Raw genomic sequence first — 15077 nt, forward strand, 5'->3', positions numbered from 1 at the left:
GGAGCCCAATGAGACCTTAATTGAGACGCCATAATGTCATTAGAGCTGGGAAATAAAAATACTTTGTTACTGTACTTAAGTAAGATTTTCAAGTATCTGTACTTTACTTGAGTTTTCCTTTCACTTAAGACTTTTTACTTTTACTTTTACTCACTACCTTTTTAAAACGGACTCGTTTCCACATCAGACAGCTTCCATCCCAGAAGCAGCTGATCAAGGGCCAAATGTGATTGGCTGCTTGTTCACCAAAGCGACACCAAAAAGGAGGGAAAGGGACAGAGAGAGAGAAGCAATACGAAGAAGGGCGAAGCAACAAGAGAGTAGAGAATGAACGTTAGTGAATTCAGCAGCTAGAATGAACGTTAGTGATTTGAGGTACAGACTCTTTCTCATCTGTGATTCAAACGCTCAACAGAGAATCTATTTTTAGATGAGTATTTGCACTTTTACTTGAGTAAGGAATTTGTGTACTTCTACCACCTCTGGGCGTCATAGGTGTGACTCCTGTGGCCTGGAGGTTACAGAGACCGTTTCATAGCTGCATTGTCAGAAGTTTGATGCCTGCAGCAGCCGATATGCCCGATCCCAGGTCAAAGTGTCCTTGAGGAAGACACTGAGCCTCTATCTGCTCCAGGGTGCTGCTTGCTGCCCCTGTGCTGACTCCGCTGTAAATGCAGGTGTCTCAAAGAGATATGCACATATTGCAAATTCCTAATTAAACTGTGCATAATATGGCGATTGGGGGCTCTAAATTCAAGAATGCATGAAATCACTCAGCCTCAAAAGAAATTAGACCTTACAGTAAATTTGCCATCTCATTAACTCTGCAGTGTAAGAACAGTCCAACTAATTCAGTGATGCTAATACTTAACTTTATTTATCATTTTTACCAAAATAGTGTAGCAGAATTAAGCCTTTCACAGGTGATTGACCTGGCAAGCTGACTGGACCTGACAGATTCCTTCTTTAACATCCAAAGGCACTGGCCGGTTCCAGCTGGTTCACAGCTAATGGGTACATGCTCACCACTTTCACTATATTCAGGCACCAGAGGAGGGCGATAGAGGACTACAAAAGACAATGTCTAAGGAAGGCCATGATCATGTTCTTCATTGGAAGACACAGGTGAACACTGCACAACTAATCATCATAACAAGTCATTTAATCTTGTATTCAGTCTTCAAGTATTCCTTTTCTTTTTTTTTGCGATGGATATGCGATGGATATGCTCAAATGTATTTACACATCTGCCCCCCCCCCCCCCCTCTCTCTTTCTCTCTTTCACACACAGACTCACTCCCACTTTTCACTCCTTTCATTCGGTCTCTTTGTAGTCTTTAGTAGTCCATTTCCTCACCACCCCTGTTTCTGTGTCGTTCCACTCAGGCTCTGCATGAGGTTAAATAATCTGCCAACAGGGTGAGATAGTTTCACTCGAGAAATGTCATGAAATTGGTCGCAGTATCTTGAAATAAAGCAGATCTCTAGAGTTGTTTCAACATAATGTCACTTGATTTTAATTTTTTTTTTTTTTTTTAAATTGTATTGGAAACCAGTGGAGTTATCTCACCCCACTGGCAGTTTTTTCCACTTGTTTTAAAGGAGGATAAGATTTTAAGAATGAATTCAAGATTGAATGATTTAAACAATGGAGATTTCTGTAGTATACGAATGGTAGTACCAGTAAAAATAGAGACAATGGGCTGTGGAAACAATAGCAAGCCAACAGTATTGACTGCATCCAAACAATTAATTCTTTATCACCTCTGACTGAACACTGAAACACCCCACTCCCAATCAGATGAGAATGCTGTGATTGGATGAGTGTGCTGGTTGGTAATGACATCACAGAGCCAGTGTGCCTCGGCCAGTAGGAGGTGTGCTGGTGCTTACAGTACAATGCTGGTGCAGTGCATGCTGTCATGAATTAGTTATAGTGGTTTTGCTGAACCAAGAATCATGCTACATTCAGAGTGCAGTTCGGGGCTGTACGTCCATGTGCTTGACAACAGAAAAGGTTGCAGTGGTTGATGCTGTGCTGCTTCACATATGAACAATGTAAATGATTGCTGAGAATTCAGTTTTTATCCCAGTACTTTTCAGTGTGTCTAAACAGGACAGTTGGTTGTTTCTCAGTGTAAGCACTAATCTACCAGCCACAATCAGGTGTCCAGTCTGCAGGAGATTGCTCTGGTTTTTAATATTTTAGTTGCAGTGTGATCCCTTCAGAGTGATTGATTGGTTCTGCCTGGCCCATATGAAGGCTCTGCTGCTGACAGTTGGTGCAAAGGCCTTCAGGTGTCGATTCAGGTAGAGAAGAAAATGTATATTTGAAAAGTATATATGAAAATCTATATAACATTCTAAAAAACTCATACATCTGTAATCACACTGACATTCAAACACACACACACACACACACACACAAACACACACACACACACACACACACACACACGCACAGGTCCCATCTCACGTTCATGCAAGAGCACAACCTATTTATCAGGGTGGACTGTATGTGAAAGGTAATTTAGTGGCTCTTAACTATACAAATGTTCACCCGTGCTTTTGTTTGCATACGCATTAACACATTTTAAGAAAATTTAGTTAAAGGATTATAGTATTTATTGTGTAACAAAGTTTCAACATCATCATCATCATCATCCTAACCAACATTGAAATGATCATATTTCATATCATATATCATACACATCACTATATCAGTATAATATCTATAATATTATATAATCCTGGCCCATCTGACCAGAATTTTCTCAAAAGAGGTAGAAAGTGCTACTGTGAGCTCTATCAATATAATATGGAGTCAATTGGGGTTCAATTTTCAGAAATCTATTAAATAGGATAAATACAAATAAAAAGAAGAAACACAAATATTTTTTGACTACTCACAAACAAATACTTTGCTACTTTATAAAAAAGTCCAGCAGGTTTTCATGAAAGTCATCAAACTTAAAAAATAAGATATTTTAATATTGTTTTAGTAACAACATAGGCCTATTTTCAGAGCCTAAAATGTCACATAAATTGTTGATTCTGCATTTGTGAATCAATTTACATTTGTGAAGTGGCTTGCAGTTATTTGTGGATTTTTATATTTTCGTTTTGCTTCTGTAGGTGAACCAATTCACAAATGAACAGCACAAAGGACTTTTGTTCCTTAAGTATTGACTGGAAGGCAGCCACCTCCTCCAAGGCTGCTGACAGCGGGCCGCTTCACTCTTCATCTAGCCGTCTAGCAGTGATGTGGCACTGTGCATTGCTCATCTCGTCAAACAATTATTGAGCCTTATGGCGCATTCATGTGCATGTTGGATGTACTTTTCTCCAAGCTGAGAAGTCGGTCATATGCTTTTTGCTCAGAAATAAAAACAAACATGGAGGAGATGAAGCATCTGTGTGTGTGAATGTCAGTGTGGCAGAAGCATCTGATTTATTCGTACATAAAACATCTACAGAGCTCTCATCAGTACCTGCATGACAAAGAGGATGAACAGAGACACATAAGGTGGTTAATCATTTTTTTAAGTAAACAGTTATCTGTGCTATTATTCAGTTGTTAGACTTTTTGTTTGTAACTCGTTGTAGCCTATCTCTCTGGCACATAGATTGCAGATGAAAAAGGAAGCAAAGTCACAACTCATCCAATTCGTGCTGCACCTACAATCCTGATTGCCCCGACTTGATTGTCTGCCATGGAGAGGTGTTCAAGTGGTGCTTCCTGGTGGGAAAGTCACATCCCTGATAAACCCGACAGCACTTGAATCTGAATGTTAGTTAACATTTTCATGTAGATAGATAGACACAAATATTGTCACTTGTTTTATGTTAGTGAATGTGTGTTGGGAACATTACATGAAGTTGATAAATCAAGCTTAACTGACAATAAACGTGAACAACAAATGCTCAAAAAACATAAACATATGGCCTAATTAGCTGCAAGCTGTTGGCTAGGTAGTGGCTAATGGCTAACTAGCTTACTGAGCAGTGATCATTTATGATTTCAAATTTCATGATTACAAATTATTTTCTTCCATATTCATCTTATATATTCCTGAATATTGAAGCTGAATTCACTCCATAATATTACAGCCCAGTGGGTCTGGCAACCTTGTGGAGTAAAAGGCAAGCAAAGTCAAGATGTCTCGAATAAACTCCTATCTCACCATATTATCTGTTTTAATAACAAAACATTTCTTTGTGATACTGCCTTAGCTTTTGTAAGCTGTCGCAAAGTTCACCGTTAATGTTTTCAACAATCACTTTTAACATAGCCTGCCTAAAGTGGGTTTGCTCTTCAAAGTGGTCACCGCTGTCAATATTTTTCATAACACCTGTAAATGAAGCAAGTCAGATCTGGGTGAGGACAGGACGATGTTCTGGATCCTGTTGTGTTGCTCGTTCTGAACAAAGTCTGTAGCAGCCTCAAACTCTAGCCATCATTTGAGCAGCAGTCACTGCTCTTTCAAAGCTGCCCTCTCTGTACTGAAATTAACTTTTTCAGACCTGATCAGCATAATAGTTGTGTCTGTGGATATTTCTGCTTACTGCATTGCTATGCTCAAGCATGTGATCGCCGCCAATAGGTCATGCCACATAATTGAACTGGAGAGAAATTCAATATGCGCTCTTACAGTTGACAGAGCCTTGGACTCAGATGAGATTTTACCATTTTTAGACTGGAAATAAAGCTTTTCTAAAGCATCAAGAATAACCTCAGCTGGAAAAACAAGATGTGTTGCCTTTTATGCCTATTTACAGTCTATGCTTCAATGTGGTGTCACTCAGTGGTTTCAGTGTGAGATCAACAAATTCTTTCAAAATGTCCCACCACTTGACAGATGGGTAGAATATTGTGTATAGTTGTGTACAGTTCCAAAAACAGTAGAAACACTCTGTTAGAAGACACTGCATCACGTAGTAGTAAGTTAAGGCTGCTATAGCACAAGGCATACATAATGCATAAAGCCTATGAGTTGTTTTCAGGTGTTAAAGCTTTTACAGCCTGGTGGATTCCTCTCATGTTAGAACTGTTCATAAAAAATGAATGATAGCAGTCAAACACACACCAGTATTGATGAGGTGCGGTAGGTAGGAGGTAGGAGTTATGGAGATGAGTAGCTGCACACTCATGGCTTTGATACAAAGATTATTTTATATAGCAGAGATAAAACAACCAATGTTTCGGCAGACAATAATAATCTTTGCATTAGAGTGTGTGCTACTCTCCACATCTCCAGAACTGTTATCATAACCATGACAGTTGGCTAACTCTAACCTAAATTGTCAATGGTGTAGATCATTCTCCACAATCCCTTTGCCTTCCGTATCCTAAATAAACCAACAAATGACTCTTCTACCATTGTGTCTTTATTTTCATCAATATCCATGAGCTTGCACTTGTTTTGAGATGTCAGGGATGCAATCAAATTCAACAGCGCACTTTTTAGCAACTATTATTTGGTCACAAATCTTACCAATAATGCAATGCATGCACCAACTTAGATTATGGCTCCTCTGAGGCAATGTTTTCTGACATGCCCAGCCACAGTAGTGTCGTAACGGGGTAAAAGTTCATTCAAACCAAGGAAATTGGCATTTTTGAGGTTTCCTACACTTTTGAGGGCAACCCAACACTGGCTTCCAGCACACGCTGTATGCATTTTGGAGTTGGCTGTTTCCTCCACTTGCAAGACTCCAAATCTCCCCCGGCAAGATAAACATCTTTATGACCATCGTCCGTTTCGTGGTGTTACAGCACAGTATAATATATAATAATAATAATAATAATAATAGTAATAATAATAATAATTATTTACTAAATGCTTAACAGAGAGCAAGAGAAATAAGGCATTGAAAGAGGCTGCCAGTTATTATATTCCCTAACTACTATAAGTGATTGGTAGTCACGTCCTTGCACATAGTTTTACATGCAAAGTAGTACACCTTGCTTGTTTTGTTGGAGTACATTACCCAGTCTCATTCAGCTTGTTCCCCATTGGATAATAAATGAGAACAATAAGCTTTAGAAAATCGGCTGCTGCTTCTTTCTCTTCTGGGTTATGGGCCATCGGGGCGTTTCAAAGGCCCATTCTCAGTCATCAGCTGATGAAACGTGTCAGTCATCTCACTCGGGGAAGGCCAGTCTGATGGCTCAGAGATCAAGAATGTCTCTGCTCTCATCCACTGCACCGTCCTTAGTGGCTAAATCATCCTCAGCTCGTTTCCACTGCTCACTCTGCCTGTGTGCCCTAATAACGGCAACCTGGGCATCGTCTCTGCTCTCCTCCGCAGCATCACTGTGTGGGTATAATGATTTTGAAGTTACTGACATTGGTTTCCAGGCAACGAAATTTTGAAAAACGAAACAAAACACTTAATATACACTACCAATCAAAAGTAATTGAATGTACTATGTTTTTCATTATGTTGAAGCTATTTTGCTCTAAAGGCTTATGCTTAAATGCTTGAAATTTGTTTTTTAGACAAATATAAATAGTGAAGCTGATGCCTGTGTATGAATTTCTTTCCAAAGCCTTTGCCTTTCCATCAAGGCAAAGGGGCGGCTACTTTAAAGAATGTAAAATATAAGATAGTTTTGATTTAACACTTTTTTGGTCACTGCATAATTCCATCAGTGTTATTTCATAGTTTTGATGTCTTTACTAGTATTCTAAAATGTGGAAAATAGTAAAAATACAGAAAAATGTCCTAACTTTTGACTGGTAGTGTATTTTCAGACAGGTTTATTGTAGCTGTGGTTACTGTTAAGACATGACCGTGCCCCAGTTTGCACTACTGTGTCCACGCATCTTCTGTGTATGACTCAAGCAAAAGGCTCCTTAAGACTTGCCCCGCCACTTCATCCCATCAGTGTAGGATGTGAAGGTTGGAAAGGAAGGGGTGCACAGTACCTTCCTCCACTCTCTTGGCCTCATCCCCTGGGTTCTGCGGGCAAGAGTTGAATTCAAAGTGACCTTTCGCGGAGTATGACTGCGGAGAGCTGCCAGAACCAGTTTGACGAGACTGCCAAATGCCTCTCCCCGGTGCGAGCTTGGATTGCTCTTTCTGTGGAACCTCCCCATAACCTTACTGCCGAGGGTGAGCAGGAGCAGGGCTTTGCTCTTGACAGCATCGCTTTTTCACCACTACAAGGTGGACACACACACACCCAAGCACACACAGTTTGGTTTAGCAGAGGACTCAAGTCCATGAGCAGAATTGATTGACATCACACTTGCCTGTTTCAACTTACTGTGGTACTCAAAAGTTTGCAAATTTTGTGAATTTTTGGCATCCGTCTGAACAACAGGACCTTTGTGATTTACACTGACCTCTTATCACAGACCTCTATCTCTGCTGGGCTTTTTGAAGGGAGTAATAAGCTATTTAAAATCATCATAACACCCATTTCCGAACTATTTCCTCTCTCGTCGGTGGATTCTTTTGTTTACTTACTGTTATTTACTTTAACCACAGATGTAAGATTGCAGTTCAAATGTGTTTTGTGATTATGTCTGTGCGCCTTTCATTTTTTTTCCGTCCGTCTGCTCATCTTTCTGTGTACATGACCTCCTCCTCAACCCCAAACCTCATCACATCAGAGCAATCTGTGGTTTCATCCGTGGTTCCATCACATAATGTAATGATTAATGGTCTCATTCATTTCTCATGAAGTTATCAAACGTACGATGTCCCAGGAGAAGCATAATGATAAGCATTTGTTTTCAAGTCCTCAGAAAATAAAGCAGCCACAATTTGGGGCCTCAGGAGACAGACAAGACAAGCTCAGCTGGTTCTAATGATGCAAACCTGGCTGACTGGAAAGACTGCCAATCAGTGCCGGCGCGTGCCAATCAGGCGCCCGGGGCAAAACTATAAATGCCGCCCATCCACACGTTCTCACGTTTTATCTACTATTTGACGTAGGGTTGCCAACTCAATGTTATATGGCGGCGGCGGGGTGTACAAACTCAAAAACTAATAATAATATGATGCCCATTGTTATTGCCACACTCTCTCTCTCTCTCTCTCGCGCTCTCTCTCTCTCTCTCTCTCTCTCTCTCTCTCTCTCTCTCTCTCTCTCTCTCTCTCTCTCTCTCTCTCTCTCTCTCTCTCTCTCTCTCTCTCTCTCTCTCTCTCTCTCTCTCTCTCTCTCTCTCTCTCTCTCTCTCTCTCTCTCTCTCTCTCTCTCTCACACACACACAACGTTACCATGCTAAATAGGATCATCTACTATGAAAATGTGCACTTTACTTCGTTCCTCCTGACATGTATTTTGTTGCCAAATTGCCATATGCTGTCACCATTACGCAATGCCAAAAACTACATGTCCCTCTTCGCAATGCCAAATGCGCAACGTGCATGTCCCGTTAACCATCATCACACATTGCCAATTGCTAAATACGCAACCTTCAACCAAGAAAAACAACACAGTAAATATGTAAAAAGCACAGCTCAACAAAAAGTCATGAAAATAAACTGCAAAGGCATCTTACCTTCACCCGAAGCACACACACATCGCCCTTGATTGGTTAATACATTACGCTACATTCAAAACAATTTAGTAAATCCTCCCCAGTTGTGTCTCATGTCACTTAAATCAACTCATGTAGTGCAATATTTATTATTACTTTACTGAAAGAGACTTAAAGCTACTCAAAGCTGCTTGTCGGGAGATAGACTGGGAGTAGAACTCTGTTGCTGTAACTCAGTCTCAGTAAAACAAGGAGTAGAATCTTCGAAAAGTATAGTAGGTTTATTTCTGTTTTTTCTTTCTTTGTAGATCGCGATACATGTATTTATGCTGTGTCACCCAGTGTCACCCTAGTAACAATCAAATTAAGACAAATGGACAAATTTGGCGCCCCTATTGGCGTGGCGCCCTGGGCAATTGCCGTCTGCCCCGCCCACGCGCCGGCACTGCTGCCAATCAAGATCAAGTCAGGTTGTGATGTATTAATTACAGCTGATGATAAAAAATAATGGATTTTTGAAAATGCAATAACTTTCAATGTAACCGCTCGAATAAAGTCACAGTTTGACAGCATCCTCATTAAACATCCTTAATCAAGCACTTACATACACACAGGGAAACTTAATTCCTCCAATCCAGTCTGTTTTATAATCGCTGGCCACACAAAACAGGATGAACTGCTGGGAAGTGACCCGTCCTGCTGCATTCGCCCCCGGGAGCAGGTGCTCTCCTGGTGGCACAGCAGTTAATTAATACCACTGGAGTGTGTCATGAGGAGGGAAGAAAAATTGCTGCTCTTAGTGGTGTCACACCCCAGTCCACAAGGCGTGACGGAAGGTAGATGCGTGAGGAATAACAACAAATTTATTTTAAACTAAGATGATAATAAATTAACAGAATTTAAAAAAACAAAACATAATTGAAATGTAGAAACAAAGCTACAGCCCAAAACAAGAAAACAGAATGGCACAAGTGTGTGTATGTGTGTGTGTGTGTGTGTGTGTGTGTGTGTGTTGCGGGGATGCAGAATAGAAAATATGAAAAATAGAAAACAACAAACAGGGAACCAACAGGCAGAGCAGCAGGGTCACCACAGCAGAAACAAGGCTTTTTGAACTTCACTTTACCTCAAAACAGAATGATGTTTTTGTGTCTGTATATTTTGGTGGGGTTCATCTGCAGCCTTTGGGTACAATAAACAAACACACACATACACACACACACACACATTTATTTGTTGTGTCTGTGGTAATTTAATTAATCTATAAGTGAGGGTGAAGCTTGTGACCGTGACATAAATTTGTTGTGATATGCAGTATGTGTGTGTGTGTGTGTGTGTGTGTGTTTGTGCGCACACTCAGTATCTACACACTGGCCACACACTGATATCTTTGATCCTTGAGTTGGCAGTATCTAGCAGTGCTGTTGAATATTTTTAGATCAGGTGACATTACTTCTCTCCAAAAGAAATATGGGTTTATAATCCTCCGCCAAGAAATCTGCTCATGAAGCAGACTAGGAGTGGGAGTATAGTGTGATTGGCAAGGTTGGGTTTTCATTTGTGACGGAACATGAGTGACCAGTACAAGAGAAAACATGCTTGGGAACATGAGAGAGAAGAAAGTAGTTCCCAGTTGGTGTGTGTACGCTGTTATGTTACCTTCATCTGTCTTCAAGCCTGGGCTTCCTTTCAGTGACACTAAATAATTACACACCCAGCACTCACACTCACTGCCTCCTCGTCAGTGTGTGTCAGGCTTGTCAGGAGTACTGTTAACCTGTCTCTGCTCCGGTGTCATCGATACAAATTCATGGCCGTTAAAGTGATTCTGGTTCTTTATTTTTCTACAAAAATATTTCACATTAGAAAACACAGCTTGAAATGTACACAGTTCAGTTGGTTTTGCAATAGTCGTGGAACTGAAATCGACTGAAATATATCTGAGTCTATATTTATACTGTAGGTAAATATACTGTATCTTAACAGCAAGAATAAATCCAGTTGCCATGTATTGAGGTCTATAAGACATCTGATGACCTGGTCTTCTCCTGCAGTCCATCATCCATCCGTCGTTTGTCTGCTCATCTTGTCCAGTGGTGAGGGAAGGGCTCTACGATCTCTACGATCCGACCAAAGCAATGTGAAATAAACAACAATCCCAATCCTCTGGAACCCACAATCATCAAAATCCATCTGTGTTTATTACAAAAATACAACAAAATCAATATTATCCATTACTGCCTGTGATAAGGGCAGGGAATGCGTCTGTACCAGAGGTGAACAGGATGAACCCGCGCAGATACAGGAGCAGAAGTTCCTCAGAGAGCTCAGGAGTGCAGTTGAGGGACGAAAGCAAGAGAGAGTCCATCCGTCTGTTCATCCATCCGTCTGTTCATCCATCCGTCTGTTCATCCATCCGTCTGTTCATCCATCCATCTTATAGCCCTCGTATTGTGAGGTTTACATGAGAAAACTGTCCGTCACATGACAGAAGCATTTTAGTCCAGCTGGTTTAGACTGTATACTAAACATGGAGCGGGCATGTGTGTGTGTGTGTGTGTGGCTTCTTTGATCATCATTAACTACCTGTGTACCTCCCAGCATGCCATTCACCTGCCTACCTGTCTACATCCCTGGATGTCATTCATTACAGGATACATTACAGGATGCCATTCACCTGCCTACCTGTCTATATCCCAACATCCCATTCACCTGCCTACCTGTCTATATCCCAGCATCCCTTTCACCTGCCTACCTGTATACATCCCTGGATGCCATTCACCCGTTTATCTGTCTACAATAGAGAATGCCATTTATCTATCTAACTGCCTACCAGTCTGCATCACTGGGTGTCATTCATTACAGGATACATCCCAGGATGCCATTCACCTGTCTACTGAATGTCAGCCAGACATTGTTGCTGTAAACTTGTTGTACATGAAGAAAAGAATCACTGTTTATGCTCTTGGAACACCCTTCCATTTCATGTCAACATATCTCCAATCAGTCCCATTTCTTCACAGAGAGATGAGGCATTTTGACCTTTCAAAAGGAAACAGAAATGGAACTTGTGGTCCTGTGTAACTCAATTAGTCAAGCATGGTACTCACATTGTCTTTGTAAGGGGTTTGATGCCATAGGGACACCCATACTATAACGGTATGCACTCCCCATACTGGAAGGCGCTTCAGATGACAGTGTCCACCAAATGGCATGGGAAATAAATAACAGCAAAACGATAGCAAAAAGATACCAAGTGATATTTATAAGTATAAGAACAAAATCTTCCAGTTGTTGTTTTGACCGAGCGGCCTCTGGCCCTCCACCGATGAGTTTGTTGTTCAGTCTCTCCCGCTCTCAGTCGATTGGCTGTCGTACTTCCTGATTCAGATCACGACCTTTCTCCCCTGCTTTGGCATCATAGCGGTTCGGAGCTGAGGGCCAGCGAGAGCGTCCAGAGAGGCGGCAGCAGCCAGAGGGGAGAGGGGGAGGGGCGGGCACCCAGAGGCGAGGCCGTGTCAGAGGTGCAGGAACAAACCTCGTAGCCGTTCTCCGCGTGGTCCGGGTGATGCTGCCCGTTGACCCTCGTCTCAGTGTTTTTGCCGTCCGTGCTCGGAGAGTCCGACTGCATCTCGGTGCACAGCAGCCAGTCCTTAGCGATGAGCCGGGGGAATCCGGCCTCCACCTCCATATCGCTGCCCGGCACACGCCAATACTCCTTCCCCTTGAAGAAATAGGAGGAGCCTTCACCAGGAGAGGGAAGACAGAGGGAAGAGGGAGAGGGCTGGTATTAGTGTGTGTGTTGAGAGACACACAGAGTGAAATACTGCAGAGTAGAACATAAGAGAACATCATAGAATAGAATGGAATACAATATAGTAGAGTACTGAACTTTTTTGTTCACACAAATTGGAGAATTGCCCTCATGGCAGACAAAAGTGCACAAAAGAATACACATTTTAAGCATTAAAACAGCTTATATAAGTATATCAGTAAGAGTATTGAGAAAGATGACTTGTATTAACATTATTCTTCTTTTGCCCCTTCATGTACCTCCAGTATCTTAACCAGCCCTCTCCATTGCTCTTACCATATCATCTCTCTCTCTCCCTCTTACCATCTCTCTCTTCTATCTCTTAATCCTGAGGTTTCTCCATGGCTTCTCCCTTTCCCTAACACTCTCTTCTCTCTCGCTGTTCATCCTGAGATGTCACCATATCGTCTTTATGTCTCTTTTCTCTCATCCTCTCTCTGCATCTCACCGTTCTCTCTTCATCCTGAGCTGGTGGAAGCGGCCTACAGACAAGATAAAGGCTTTGATGTGGCTCCAGTTCCCAGGCGCAAAGGTCTGTGTATATGCGTGTGTGTGTATTCATGTGTACGACGCGTGTGTGCATGTATTTCTCAGTGTCTTTGCATAGACTTGGGGGTTTTGTTCGGGCTGTCCCTTCTTTTGCGTCTGGCCTGTTCTCACACACACATCAAAGAGCTTGGAGCAGGACCTCTGAAGCTGGCAAAGGCTCAGAAGACAGAACATCAGACCTCTAAACACCTGACAGGGAAAACAGCTTCCACACATCCAGCTGGGAGATGCTGCAGGGGAGACAGGATCATCCCGGTTCCCACTGAGAGCGGCCTGCAATTTCAGGACCGAGTAACTCCTGCTAATTAGCTGCTTTTTGAGCCATTTTGAACATCTAAAAACTATTTTATCATCACCCAACGCCTAATATATACAGCCAACTGAAACATCAATAAAAGTGCCTTAACAGGGTGTTGGCCTTGTTAAAAGCTGCCGCAACAATGCACCTTGGCATAGATCCAATGCATTCTGGTATGGATTATACAGTTTTCATCTTCAAGTCTTTATTCAAGGAGACATTCTATTTTTCTTAATTGTTGCTCTGTTGCCGATAGAAAGGACAGTGTTGCTTCATCATATGTTGAAGGTGATCACTAACAATGACTTTGTAGTCACTTCCCATGCCAAAAATGTAAGCATGCATGGCAAACATATATGGCATGAAGATTTGGAGAAAAGCATCCACCAAATGGCATGGTCTTATATGAATGGAGATGCACCTATTCAGACTTGGCCTATTCAGTGTGCACACTGAGGGTGGCACATGGGTTTATGCAAAAATTTGGCTTCTTTGTCATTCTTATTGGTATGGTGGAAAATCAGGCCATTCATGTCTTTTGGCTGAGCCATTGCCTTTAATTACGGAATTGGTAACATGTCCATGAAGCATTAGTAGGATAAAAACATGATAAAATATACTTTGCAAACTCTGAAATGATTTAGGCTATTCTGCATTTTTTCCTATAAGGAACCACAGGGATAATTGTTTTATATCAAAAATACGTTTTATATCAAGAGATGAGTTTAATGACAACTGCTTTCAACTCAACTTACCGACGAGCCACTCTTCAAAATAAATCAATTTCCTATCTCTTTGCTGTAATTTACCATCTCTGCGGTTCATACCAGGTAAGACTACATGAAGAAATAGCTGAATATAAGCATCAGTCCTGATTGCGGTTTGCCCTTTTGGTTGCATTTTGTCATGCAGGCTGTCCAAGCGTGCGTAATGGATGGCTATCAGATGTCAACATCCATCTCCCTATGCCCAGAAATCCCTGCGTTTTGGGGTTGTTTCCTGTAGCTGGTACAATTATCTTCTCACTCCAAACAAATCACAAGGCAATGTGCTTGGAAGAGGGCCAAGACCAGCATTTTCAGGCGCTCTCTGACCAAACTAAAGGAGTAGACAGCTCAAAACATGCTTGGTGTGAATGCTGTGAAAGCTTAGCGTTAATTGCTTTAAATACCATTCCAATATTTCAGAATCCAATAAACAGCAGTCTAATTCATATTCATCATTCCTTCATATTTTTGTGACTCAACAATTTGTATCCCATTATCCTCCCATGTCCTGCACAGTGCTCAAGTCAAGTTCTGAATTGGGTCCTCAAGACAGAGAGCGAGTCAGCGAGGGAGAGAGGAAGAGAAAAGCCCCGTTCAGACAGGATTAGTTTTCAGGACAAATGTGCGTTAAGTAATTGTTAACACAGGACATCTGTAATGTTATTGGACAGTTTGCACAAGATAAAAAATCTTTGTAATCAGTCTCCAAAGATGAGAGATGGGAGTGTGTGCTCCATTTACAGGTTGTCATTTCACCAAAAATGTCCGTTGCGTCATGCATAACTTCTGCAATTAAACAATGACAAATAATAATACTACAGCATGGCTGCAATACCATATAAAAGTCATAACTGGACCAGAGTTGAGACTTGGGTCTGATTGCAGTTTGGTTTGAACACCGCTTCAAATTCAAGTGCAATTTGAGAGCGGTGTAAAACCACACATTTTGGGAAGCAATATATGCTTCCCAAAGTTTGCCAACAATCTCAGGGATGTCAACTGGGCATTTTAGAGAGACCGGAAATTTTACTGGCATGGGCGCATGTAGTCCATAAAGATTACTGACATGGCAGATTCGGACAGGACTAAAATTACAGACAAGCTCCGGTAATGATTACATTACCCCACTTCCTCCTCTAAAACTAATCCTGTTT

At 41.5% G+C, this 15077-nt stretch overlaps 1 protein-coding gene across 2 annotated transcripts in view; it reads right to left on the bottom strand.

The window, feature by feature from the left end:
* Window positions 1–10329: 10329 nt before the first annotated feature.
* Window positions 10330–15077, bottom strand: part of LOC139923813 (matrix metalloproteinase-17-like) — a 101107-nt gene continuing 96359 nt past the window's right edge. Inside the window, exons 10-11 of one of the 2 annotated variants that reach the window (XR_013507115.1) lie at window positions 11329–12239; window positions 10330–11215 (exon numbers count right to left, since the gene is read on the bottom strand). Coding sequence is in view for 1 of the 2 variants with exons in the window: in XM_071914681.2 (XP_071770782.2) it covers window positions 11914–12239 (326 nt within the window). In the remaining variant the exon portion in view is untranslated. Of the gene's footprint in view, window positions 11216–11248; window positions 12240–15077 lie in introns of those variants that run through there. The other variant, XM_071914681.2, reaches the window with a different exon arrangement.

Source organism: Centroberyx gerrardi, chromosome 2, assembly GCF_048128805.1.
Source record: "Centroberyx gerrardi isolate f3 chromosome 2, fCenGer3.hap1.cur.20231027, whole genome shotgun sequence".
In the NCBI taxonomy this organism is placed as follows: domain Eukaryota; kingdom Metazoa; phylum Chordata; class Actinopteri; order Beryciformes; family Berycidae; genus Centroberyx; species Centroberyx gerrardi.